At 33.4% G+C, this 13,289-nt stretch overlaps 1 protein-coding gene and 1 long non-coding RNA gene across 3 annotated transcripts; both read left to right on the top strand.

The window, feature by feature from the left end:
- Positions 1–1,100: 1,100 nt before the first annotated feature.
- LOC111015814 (uncharacterized) lies at positions 1,101–8,574 on the top strand. 2 transcript variants are annotated; one of them, XR_002602080.2, is made up of 4 exons: positions 1,101–1,269; positions 6,549–6,649; positions 6,911–7,000; positions 8,351–8,574. It is a non-coding gene; the product is annotated as an uncharacterized LOC111015814 (long non-coding RNA). The 2 variants fall into 2 exon arrangements; XR_015791578.1 differs by having other exon boundaries at positions 6,510–6,649.
- On the top strand, positions 1,263–3,950 carry LOC111015813 (Tetratricopeptide repeat (TPR)-like superfamily protein). Its single transcript, XM_022290973.2, has one exon. The coding sequence runs from the start codon at positions 1,312–1,314 to the stop codon at positions 3,859–3,861; it is 2,550 nt and encodes an 849-aa protein (XP_022146665.1). The 5' UTR covers positions 1,263–1,311; the 3' UTR covers positions 3,862–3,950.
- Positions 8,575–13,289: the final 4,715 nt, after the last annotated feature.

Raw genomic sequence — 13,289 nt, 5'->3', positions numbered from 1 at the left:
GCATACCCGTATGGTGTATCCACCCTTACATGTTGTAGTTAACGAGTTAAGTATCTCGTCTAAAAAAAATTATTTATTAGAATATTAGACAGCACTTGAAATAGTTATTCAAAGGACACGATTAGGTGCCTCTCTTTAATATGTGTATACCCAAAAATATAGGAAGCATGGATAAAAAAACAATACTTTGATTTATTTTTTCTTGTCCTAAAATTTGTCGTTTTAAAGCATTAAACCAGGTGAATCTAAAATTTTTGCATTTATATTATATATTAAGGATGACAAATACCTTACTTACGTGCCATTAGAAAGTGCAATGATATAAATATGACACCTATTTTTTTAGTCTAAGTCAGGAGTGTTTTTTCAAATGAAAATATCAAAATCTATCTTTGACTTGAAAGGTTATGAGGAGACTTTGGATAACGTCGACATTTATGGCGTTGTCTACGTCGTGCACTCTCTTTTTTAATATAAAGGGGAGGATGAAGATTGAACATTCAATCTTTAAAAAATATCAAAATGTCTTAAAGGCATAATCTTGTTAGCTCAGATGTATACATTGAAATAAAAATGAGAACAACACCTTAAATATAGTATAGAAAAAGCAAAACAAATGTTTCGAAAATAAAATGGGAAAAAGTTAATAGTATACACAAAAATAGGATTTCAAAATTAAAATTAGTTTACATTTGTAATTTTTATATTTTTTAAGAATAGAGTATCGAGAATATAATTTGAACTCACAACTTTCTAGTTAAAGTAGATACGTCTTTGCAACAAAATAGAGTTTGTTGTTTATTATTTATTTATCTATTTGATTGTTTTTATTCTCAACTCTCAAAAAACATAATAACTTGTATTTATAAAATGCGTTAAAAATGTTTAAAAAGTAAATACGACATAATAATTTTATTTAAAAAATTAATCTTCATGTAAAATTTCATTTTTTGTTCATAATTTAAATCTTGAGAAAACAAAGAAGGTTCCTAAACAGTAAACACAGTTTTATTTATTTTTTCAATAATAATAATAATAATAATAATAATAAAAGAACAAGAAAGTAACGGAAAATAACAAGAAAAATTAGGAGAAATTAAAGAAAAAAGAAATTTACAAACCAAAATAATTTGCTCACCGCGTCGAAGTGAATTCTTGGTACCCTTGGGGGCCGTTTCGCCGCGAAGTTGAAGAACGTCGACGGGGCGGCTAAAGACTGGTTATCTTCAACTCCGAAGCAGTAGAAGAGGATAAAATCGCTACTCGCTAGTTCGTCAATTTCCTTCACCGTTTCCCTTCCAGTATAATGATATGTTATTCGTTTTCAATTACTCTTATAGAATAGGTAGAAAGCAAATCAGATTCCATGAGTTGAATTATCTAGATAAGTTTCAGAAAGGCGGTGCTAAATATGATTTTGTTGTAAATGGCGTTGTCTATAAATGCTTCGACAATTTATGTTTACACCCTATAGCTGTAGTATGTAGTGAACTTGGCGCATTTTCCTCGTTTTCCTCTTGGAGAGATGCGAGTTTCGGTCGTTGTTTTAGAACTTACTGCAGTGATATTTATGGGAGTAATAATGGATTTGATGATGAAAATGAAGAATTTCGAAAAACAGATTTGGTGGGTTCCGGGGTTTCGAGTTTCTTCGGAAATCCTGATGGGGATTATGAAAAGGATCAGCACTTTAAGTTCGGTGATGATATAGAGGGTGTAGAGTCTAATGACGAAGAAGAGGAAGGTGTGGATGTCGATGATGATGGGGATCTGTTGGCGTCTAATTTGTCTAATAGGAATCATGAACAAGGAAATGATTTCAAAAGAGTTGAAATCGGTGATGGTGAATTTAGACATCCCCTAGTGCGAGAGACTTGTAAATTGATCCAGCTAAGGTCCTCTTGGAATCGGAAGCTCGAAGGCGAACTGAGGCACTTAGTAAGAAGCCTTAGTCCACCACAGGTTTGTGCTGTTTTGCTCTCTCAGGATGATGAAAGAATTGCTTTGAGATTCTTCTATTGGGCAGATAGACTGTGGCGGTATAGACATGATTCATCCGTGTACTCAGTAATGCTTGAGATACTTAGTAAGACCAAATTATGTCAAGGTGCTAAACGGGTTCTCCGACTTATGACTCGTAGGGGAATTCAGCTTTGGCCTGAAGCTTTTGGTTTTGTAATGGTGTCATATAGTCGGGCAGGAAGATTAAGAGATGCAATGAAGGTCTTGACCTTGATGCAGAAAGCAGGAGTTGAACCTAGTTTGTCGATTTGTAACACTGCAATCCATATTTTGGTCGTGGGAAACAAGTTAGAGAAGGCATTGAGGTTTGCAGAACGGATGGTTCTTATTGGCATTGCACCAAATGTTGTGACCTATAACTGTTTGATCAAGGGCCACTGTAACGTGCATCAGGTTGAGCAAGCCATGGAACTGATTGATCAAATGCCATCCAAGGGATGCTCCCCAGATAAAGTTAGTTACTATACCATCATGGGATTTCTATGTAGAGATAAGAGGATGAACGAAATTAGAGAATTGATGAAGAAAATGAAGAGGGATGGTAACTTATTACCAGACCATGTTACTTACAATTCCTTAATTCAGATGCTTTCAAAGCATGGTCATGCTGATGAGGCTCTAGAGATTCTAAAAGAAGCAGAAGAATTGCGATTTAAGGTTGATAAGGTCGAGTATAGTGCAATAGTTCATGCTTACTGTAAGGAAGGAAGGATTAAGAAGGCAAAAGAGATTGTTGGTGAAATGTTCTCAAAGGGCTGTGTTCCAGATGTTGTAACATACACCTCTGTCCTTGATGGGTTTTGTCGCATTGGGAAACTTGATCAAGCAAAAAAGATAATGCAGCAGATGTACAAGCATCATTGCAAGCCTAATGCTGTAACATATACAACATTGCTAAATGGTCTTTGCCGCAATGGAAAATCATTAGCAGCTAGAGAGATGATGAATATGAGTGAGGAAGAGTGGTGGACACCTAATGCTATTACTTATAGTGTTGTAGTTCATGGGTTACGTCGGGAAGGGAAATTGAGTGAAGCTTGCGATGTAGTCAGGGAGATGATCGGAAAAGGTTTCTTTCCAAATCCGGTTGAAATTAACTTATTAGTTCAATCTCTTTGCCGGGATGGGAAACCATATGAAGCTGAGCAGCTACTGAAGGAGTGCATGAACAAGGGTTGTGCTGTTAATGTAGTCAATTTCACCACTGTCATTCATGGATTTTGTCAGAAAGATGACTTGGAAGCTGCACTGTCATTGTTGGATGATATGTACCTTTGTAACAAGCACCCTGATACTGTGACATACACAACATTAATTGATGCACTAGGCAAGACTGGCCGTATAGAAGAAGCTAGTGAACTTACAATGAAGATGCTGAGGCAAGGGTTGGTTCCTTCTCCCGTAACATACAGGACTGTCATCCACCAGTATTGTCAAATGGGTAGGGTAGAAGATTTGTTGATATTATTAAAGAAGATGCTTCTGAAAAGCAAATTCCGAACAGCATATAATTTAGTTATTGAGAAACTTTGTAAATTTGGATACCTTGAGGAGGCTGACAGCCTTTTATGTGAGGTTTTGAGGACGGCATCAAGAATCGATGCTAAAACATGTCATGTGCTTATGGAGAGTTATTTAAGTGTTGGAATTCCTATGTCAGCATATAAAGTTGCTTGCCGAATGTTCAACAGAAATTTACTTCCTGATTTGAAATTATGTGAGAAGGTTAGCAAGAGACTTCTCATGGAAGGAAAATTGGAAGAGGCCGATAGGCTTATATTACAATTTGTTGAGCGTGGTTGTGTTTCGGCTCAAGATCAAAAGTACTTGCAGGACTAAGATTTCTTATTTTCTATCATGGTTGACTTGATATTAATATAATTTTCTATGCTGTGAGCTGCATATATCCGCTCCCGCATTTCAGGTTCCGATCATTTGCTTCATTGTCGGTTCTTTTTGATATTTTGTTTGCATCATTCTCTCAAAGGTGAATATTTAAAATTGTTGGACGCATCAGTTATTTCGCTTGCAATCTTGATTGAAGATGCCAACTGATATAACCACCATGGTTGGCCCTTTTGCAAAAGGATTAGTTGTGCACACATTTTCGAGTTTATGCGAGTCTTGGTAGCCATTCCCCAGAACGTTAATATCCTATGAGTTTTGACAAGCTCTAATTACTGCAGAGCTAGGCTCTAGTCCTGTGGGATTTATCAAAAGTATGTCCGATCCAGTTTATCCAAATGCAACCATGATCAAACAACAAATAAAGAAACAAAGAATGAAAAGAAGATACACGTTGCTTTAAGGATTTCAATATCAAGTCGGTGTAATAGCGGGCATACCTTATATTTTTTTCCCTAGTGCCACTATGGTTGAGTTATAGGAATTAAAGGGTGTTATTGTTTTCCAATATCTGAGATACACAGACTAATGACATAAGTTTCCATCCTCTCAGTATTCTAAAATGGAATAGGTGTTTTTGTAGTATGGAATTTCATGTACAACATCGATTTGCAGTAAGTTGGCAGGAGGATAATACAGGCTGCTCATGATATTTCCTTCTTGCGACCTGCTTATTATAGGACTCAAGTCGGAATGTAATCAGGGTAAAATGATTTATCCAATTTTCTTTGCAGATTGAAGCTTGTGCCTTTTCTACTAAATTACTTCTGCTACAGGCTGGAAAGCTGATGTTACACTGTTCTATTTTTGTGGCCCTTCTTTGGGTCCTTGTGACCCACTGCCCACATCTGCCCTGAATAAAGTGGTTGGTCCAATAGGATTGAGTTTGGCTTTTGATACAGTTGCTTTTGATTATTCGAATCTAAAACGGAAAAATAATCATTAATGCTATAACTACCTGCTGTTGCGACATTGACTGCTACAAGTAACTGGTTTATGCATAATTTTAACATTAACTGCTGTGGGACTTCTTTTCCAATGACTTGTTTCGAGCTCTAAATGCTAGGTCGGGGGCTAGAATGCTCTTCTGAAAGATTCCTAATGTTGGTTTGGGGCCATGGGATCATTGGTGATGGGTGAGAAGAGCTTTCCTTTTCCAATGTAATCAGACATTGTGGCCGGGGCCGCAATTTTGGTTCATAGAAAGGCAGCCGACAAAGATTTAAAAGTGTGATGCTAACGGACAAAGTTTGTAAAAAAGTGATTGGATATAACTCTGGAGATACTTTGTGTCTCTCCCTCCATCCCCAAATTGTATGGTTTAGCCTTTTAGTTAAGGCATTAAACTTGCATTATAACAGAAAATGCTTTAGTTCATTTACTCATCATGGACATCTTGCTTGAAAAAGGAAGGCCCACTACTGGTTTCTTTTGTTGGTGAGAAATTGAAAATGATTTCCGTTCAAAGGAATATGTAGAATCCTTGGTGGTTACCCCTTTCTGCTCTTGTATCCCATGTCATTGTTCTACTTCTGTACAAACAAAATAACATCATCCTAGTCACAAAATCCTCTCCACCATGTTCATGATTTCAGTTCAAAGGAAGATGTAGAATCCTTGGTGGTTACCCTTTCTGCTCTTGTATCCCATGTCATTGTTCTAACTCTGTACAAACAAAATAACATCATCCTTCACAAAATTCTCTCCACCATGTTCATGAATCCATGGTAAGTGAAAATGAATTTGTTAGTACGTCCCATCAATTTCTTCTGTCGGAACGGGTTATTAGTTTTTTAAAATCCTACAAGGTGAAACTTTTTTGCTGGTTGGCATGCCATGGAAAGCTTAATACGGTTGTGAGACTGATAAAAGGGTGTCAGCATATGACTCTTGCCTAGTTGGTGCCTGTTGTGAAGAAAATCAGTAGAAACTCAAGACCGTTTACTGTTCTCATGCTCTTACAGGAAAATTTTATTTGGAATCCTCTTTTGCTTCAACCTTTCTTGACTTTTTGATTATTTCGCCCGAGGATAATATGATGCAATTATTGAGTGGGCATAATTTTCAATGGAAGGCTAATATCCTTTGGATTAAGGCAATCAAAGCAATTTCTTGGACTCTTTGCGGGGAAAGAAACTATCAAAATATACAATGACAGGGAAGAACTTGGGAAGAAGAATATCATTTGTCGATTTGTTCTTCTCAATGTTACACAATCATTCTTAGTAATTGATTTTAGTAGAGCTCTATTTTGTGAACTCCTAATGTGGGGGTGAAGTTTTTGCTATTAGCTTTTCGATGTATCAATGAAAAGTATCTTCTTTTAATTAAAAAATATTGATTTCACAATCTTTTCTTAAGAAGAACATCACATTCTGTAGCAATTATTACTTGTGCTGCTTTCTTCTTGTGGAATTTAGCTTTGCATTTGTCTACCTTCTGATTGGTCTTCAAAGAAGTTTATCGGACTTTGATCTTAGACTACATCACTTCATCATAATTTCTTTTTGAAAAAAAATATTGTTACTTTTTTTAGTATGCTTAGAGTCTACTCTTGAAAGATCATATAATATTGTAATCAGGAGGCTTGTTTCTATTTATATTAAGTATAAATCCTTCAGAAAGAATGGCCTCCTCTCCTGGTGACTCCAATCTCCAACAAACAAGACAAATTTCTTTCTCCACAAAGCATATGGAGCAGCATGGGTCACCAAAGGGAACGGTATGGCTGTCATTATTGCTTACTCTACAATGCATCTGAAACACCCTTTGCAATCATACAAGCCAACTCTTTGCAATCCTGAAACCTGTTCTGAGTGTATTGTACTTTCTTTTTGCAGATTCTCATTGTCTTGAAATTAATTTATCTTTTCAATTCCTTTCGCTTGGATGTCTTTGAATATTAAATTGGCACAAATTCAGTTGTCTTTAAACTGAGCTGGGTTTAACAGGAAAAACTTTTCATTGGTTTTCTTGAATGCAGTATCAATATTGCTGTGTATATAGATGAACTCGAAGTGATTGATATGGCACAGAGGTTCCAAGTCTATGCCCCTCTTGTGAAAGAGAAACTGTAAGTCTATGAATAATGAATTGATAGTCTATGTTTACTTGGCTTGGGATGTCTATTAGTTAAGGTACATCTGAAGATGTCTTTATTGACTCTGTTTTCTTATTTCTGTACATGTTTGATTCCCTTTTGAAAAGGCTGAGCCTTGTGACAAATGTTTGCCAAATGGGTAGGCCAGATCCAGAAGTCTTAAATATTAATATTATTTCCTCAAGGAGTTTTTTTTTATTATTTTTTTTTTAATGTGTTGCTTTTTTCCCCCTTCCATCTTTCTTGCATTATGAGGCAGCATTTAAGAACTGCAACAACCGGACTGGAAGGACAAGTTCTGGCATCAGGCCGTCAAAATCAAAGTCAAATTCAATTTCTAAAAGAAAGATATATAAAATCGAGTCAAGTCCATATGTCAAAAATCATCTCAAAATTTTTAATACAACATTTGATTTTGAAAGTATCTTTAAAACAAATATCTGTTAATATTTTAAATAGAAAATTGACGTGACATGATGTGCCAATTAATGTGCCAATTAATGTGGTAATTAACATCCTGATTAAAAGTCTTCTTTCTCCCTCATTTACTTAATTTTACTTTAAATCTCCTAAAGAAATGAGAGTTTTTTCTACATTTCCTCTCTTCTTGGTTTAACCCAACATCCACGTCAATTGATATGTCTTTCTAATATGTCAACTTTTTGTTTAAAATATTAACCGATGTTTGTTCAACGGTAGTATTGAAATTTTGAAAGAACGAATATCTTTTAAATAAATTGCTAAGTTCAGGTTTTTTTTTTTTTGTAATTTAGCCTATTTTTTTTCCCTTTCCCAATCATAGTCAAATCAAAGCATTCTCCTCGGTTCCAGCAATTTTTAACCAATCAGGAGCTTGGTTTCCCCTCTCTTTTCCCTCTTTTATTTTTCTTTTCCTTTCTGGTTTTTCTCATTAAAAAGCAAGACATGTCTCATTGTTACATGGCTTCTGACTACTCATATTTCTACCTCATGCTCTTGGAAGTAGACTGAAAACGTGGCCAATTTTACACCCCAAAAGCTGATTTAAAAGAAGAAAGATTTTGTGCAAAGCAAATTGATTCTATTTGCTCCCTTAAAATGACAATTTAAGTAAAGTGAGGGCCATCCAAACAGCCCATAAAGATTTGCTATCTTTTGCTCTATGATTACCATTTGAATTAGCAAGTATTTTATTGACAGATGTTCCCTCTTCCCACTCCATTTTCTAGACCCATCACAGAGATCAAGACTCTGTTTGGTTGCTAGTTGGGGTAAAGTAACGATTAGTTTATTACAATATCTTAATGTTTTATTAACCATGTGCCCTTCTTTTCTTGTTTGCAGCACGGCCACACGCATACATATCACATGTCACACCATTAAACTTTTTCAACAGCAAAAATACTTTCCTAGGCTGTGAAAATGAGAGCCACAAAATCCAAAGTTCAGGCCCTTCTTTTGTAAGTCTCATATGCTCCTTATGATATCCAGATGCCTTTTTACAAATAATGTTAACAAACTATCCTCCATCCCTTTTATATATAAAAAAACATCTGTATTGAAGGTGACCAGGCCCACAGTTTCTCAAATTTGTCTTAGTATTTGATTTTTTCCCGACTAATTATCAACTCCTTACCGTCACCAAATATTAAAAGAATGATGATCTGTAAACTTAAAGTGATACTTTTATGAGGTGTTAGTTGTTAGTACAAGTTGGGTAACTTGTTATAGTTTAGGTTACATGAAACGAGTAGCTTTTCATTTTAGAGTTAAATTAAATGTATTTTGATGTCTGTCAAGAAATTTAACGTCGTGGTAGGAAGGATTTGATTAAAGAAAAGAGAAACTATGAACAAGTATATTCGACTTGTGAATAATTCACTAGTTTTATTATTACTTTTCAATGGCATCATTGTGAAGAAGTTTTGAGAGATTGAAAAACTTAGTTGATTATTAATTGATTGTAGTTCCAAAGAGATGGTTGAAAAGAATGATTATGCTTTGTTGTAAAGTTGAAAAGGCGAGAGAGTTTTTGAGGCAAATGAATGTATAAAAGCACGCAATGTCTGCTATGCAGGTATCAAGCAAAGCTTGGTCACACACACACGTGCCACTTTTATCATCTCTCTCACTTCCAGCTAATTCACTATTCCAACCAATCCTTCCATAAATAGCTACAATCATTTTTATTATCAACCTTCTAGTTTTACACTATAATTACCAGAAAACCCCTCATTTCTGGTGGACTTGACTGCCGACTAAATACACTCGTTTGGTAATGTATCCGTTTCTTTAGATAGAAAGAAAAAATGATGAGTATTTCTTGTTTACTCTTTTTTAAGAAAGGAAAATAGAACTGTATTGGATTACTGTTCTTTGTTATCTAAGATATCAGTTAAAAAAAATTACAAGAAATATATATATATATATATTTTCAAATAAAAAGTTGTAATTAAAGAATGTTAACTAATGCTTTTATTTATGAGTTTTGGCGAGAAATTAAGATTATGAACAAAAAATGCGGGAGTAATATCTTACACCTTATTTGAACTATTTCGACTTAGAATTTAGACCTTAGATTTCTATACAAAATAAATCTGATAGTAATTTCAAGTAATATTACGGCTAAAAAGAAAAAAAAATTGTAATGGCAAATTATTTGTACTATTTTTGTCTTGTGATTAGACCCTCAAAATAATGCACAAATTGGTAGGAATAAGGAGTGGTTTTATTAGCCATTTTCATTTTCCTTGATGATTTCAAATCTCATACATAAATTTGATTGGATGGATATAGAATTTAATACAACAAAAAACAAAAGAATTTATGCAGCTACAAATTATTTGAGTTTCTAATTGGTTGTCCATGTGATATGTTATATGTTCTAGTCTGAATGATACCCGTTGGATCTCAATTTATAGAAAACACGATGAATCGAAAAATACAATTAATGATTATTTTTTGTTACCACTTACCATTTTGAATTTATTCTATGATTGGAAAAATAGAATATTGTAAACCCCATTTAATAACTTGATATAATCTTCTTCTTTCTTATAAATACATCAGAATTGTTAAATCAAATTTAAAAAAAAAAATTTGAAAGTTACATAATTTTTTTTAGTTTTTTAAATTTAACTTGTATTGTCAGAACGTTTTTAAAAAATGGATAACAAAACAAAGAAACACATAGTTGGAAGGAATTAATATTTATAAATCTAATTTTAAATAGTTATCAACCAAACGCATCAATGCATGAATAATTTTTTGCCATAAGCTCACAATTTTATGTATTAAAAATTGCACTAGCTAGGAACTAAGTCCTTAAAAGTTCACAAATGATTATTAACATTCCAAAAATTGCAAGAACCATAAGCTAATATACAAATTGATATGAGTATGGAGTGATTTTATTGATTAGAACAAAGAACTTTGATCATGAGTTATAATTTGTTCTATTTTCTTCCATATGATTTAAATTTAGACACCTCTACTAGTGTGCAAAATTGAGAGATATGATAATCTTATGGTTTGAAAGTAAAGTCTTCTTAATGATATCTTACTTGTACTATCGACCTGGGACTCGACTAGAAATGAAGAATTTGCAATGATAAGTTTTATGATTTTTTTTTTTGACTTAGATCTTCCAGTACAATAAGTAACAGAGATGTAGAATAATTTTACAGTTAAAAATAAAATCTCGTGAATAATAAGTTGTTCATTACTCTTTTGTTCATATAATTTAGACCATCCACTAATTATCCATTTTTAGAATCGTTGATATTGGATATATGAAAGAATTTATAAAAAAAAACTTTTAATTATGCCCCCAGTAATAATCATAGCAATTTCAATGTTACGTGTATGGTGACAGTCACATCGAATAATTTTTTCTTTTTGCTCAAGGTTTTTTCATGTTTAAAAGACAAAAAGAATTTTGGAAGTATTCCCACATGAGAGAGCCCATTTGAACCACCATGATTGGGGGTGTCTTCCCTTTGTATCTCAAAGGACAGTAGGTACTGACCAAATGAAGTGTCCTTAAGCAGTTGGCTGCCCACTTTTGTATTCTTGCTTGTTGCTTTCGTATCTGTCCCAATTCTCTTGTTTCTTTCCTCATTTACACCACTTCCATCTTTGGGCCTAATATCTCCCTCCCTTTGGAACTCTTATCAACCTCACAAATTCTTAGCCTTTTTGCCTCTTCTTTCATGTTGGAACCTTTATTTTGCGTCGTATACAATGACGGGTATGTGATAGCGTTCGGCTCTGTAAACGATAACTTAGATATAACGGACCAATTGAAATGATAGAATAGATGGATTCTTAATTTTAACAGATCGATAGTAAGTATCTACTTTCTAATCGATGATTAGACGTTTGTATACATGATTTTGGTTTTGAGAAAAAGGATATGAATTGACGTTGTTGAAAGAGTTTAATTCAAATTCAAAGGTGGCTTTGATGGTAGAAGTGGGAAATTAGGGGAGGTAAAGGGTGTTGTCATTTGGCATAGTCAAATGAGACATTGGCACAACTTTCACTTGTTTTTATTTTATCTCAAGCATTTGCTTTCCTTTGTCGATGTAGTGTCATTGTCGTTATTGTTATTGCTATTGTTGTCACCATTGTCGTTGTTGTCCTCATCAATGTTGTTGTTAGGGTTATTGTCAATGTCATTTTGGCATCATCTTATATTAGTGACCACAATGGCCACAAGCACTTGGAATCTCTTGAGAATCAACAAAATGCACCATGTATAACTAATCTTGTACTAGCATTTGATATGAACTAGAGAGAAAATAAGTAACAACTAACTTCAAAATGAAAAATATGCCACGAAACTTTTATCATTCATGAAAAGGTTGATGTGTACTACCGAAGATTGCTCCAAGTCAAGCACGTTTAATTTTTGAGTTCTTACAATTGAGTTACCGAAAAAGAAGGTGCATCAGTATAGGTAGTAACTATCAATTCTTTTTTAAACATTTCTCGACTATTTTTCCATGATCTCAGGATCTCTCTCATTCGCATGTGGTATCAAATCATTCATATACTCCTCCTCTCTACTCGGATGTCACATGATGTCATTCAGAACATAAGTCAAAACAAAAATAATAAGCATGAATATACATAATTAATATATTACTATAAAAAACAATAAACTTTTTTGAACTATAAATATGACTCTTCATAAACTCTAATGCTTTTAATTTACCTAGGAACAAAACGATAAACTAATAATGAATCGACTCATTTTAAAATTTTATTATATAATTAGAAACACAACATAAACTAATGTGGTTGATTTACCCACAAGCTTACAAGTGGGACAAGGATATAAAAATTCAAGAAGATAGATGTTAAATGGATAATGTTAGAGGTTGCATTTTTGTGTGTTATATTTGTGCATAGCCCCACTAACATAAGATATTTTATTAAATTGAAATTGAAAGATAGGAAACATGATAAAATATGTTTCCTCAATTAGGGTTTTGGGGTGGGGACTATATATATAACTATATGTAGTGTGCCACTTTCATATGATATTATGTTCTATAATTTTTTTTTCTTGTGTCATTTTGAATTGGATTGTAATAATGCCTTCAATTTAAACTTTTTTTGTTGTCTTGAAAATAGGTAGAAATTCATTGTATTTTAAAATTTACACCATCAATCTTCTAATGAGTAAATATCCCTAGTATTCTATCACTTGGGTCTCATGGTTCTTTATTTTATCTATTTCTTGCAATCTAAACATAATTAAATTAGTTAAAATGTATTTCTTCAACTAAAAGTTATGGGTTCGATTCCCTACCATTGATTTACTAAAAAAAATGAATCAATCTCTATAATTTAATAATTTCTTTGGAAAAATAAACGACTTAAAAGGAATAGGTCATGTGGTGAGAATTTGATATTAATTTGGAGCAGTGTCATAATATATGTTTTGATGTGAGAGAAAATGTTGATAGTGAGATATTAATTATTTTAAAGATTGAGACTAAAAATTTAATGACAAGAAGAAAATTGAATGTTTAAGGAGTTTTTTAGTTCAACTAAGAACTCAACTATATTCTATGAATTTCATTGTACCAGAAATTACTTCGGAAAAGTTTGAATTTATTTCATTCGGATATTGATTACTCTTTGTTTGATATAGTTTTCGTATTATTGGTTTTGAAAAGAATTAATATCTCTTTTAGCTAAACTCTTTTTACCTTGTCTTTGGATGAATATTTTAACCTTCCGACTAAGTTTTTTTTTATAGTACAAACTTCCG

This window comes from Momordica charantia, assembly GCF_013281855.1.
Source record: "Momordica charantia cultivar OHB3-1 chromosome 1 unlocalized genomic scaffold, Mcharantia_2.0 BLBB01000001.1, whole genome shotgun sequence".
Taxonomy (NCBI): domain Eukaryota; kingdom Viridiplantae; phylum Streptophyta; class Magnoliopsida; order Cucurbitales; family Cucurbitaceae; genus Momordica; species Momordica charantia.
Note: the sequence above shows the minus strand (reverse complement) of the source record. Positions and strands in the feature narration are given on the sequence as shown.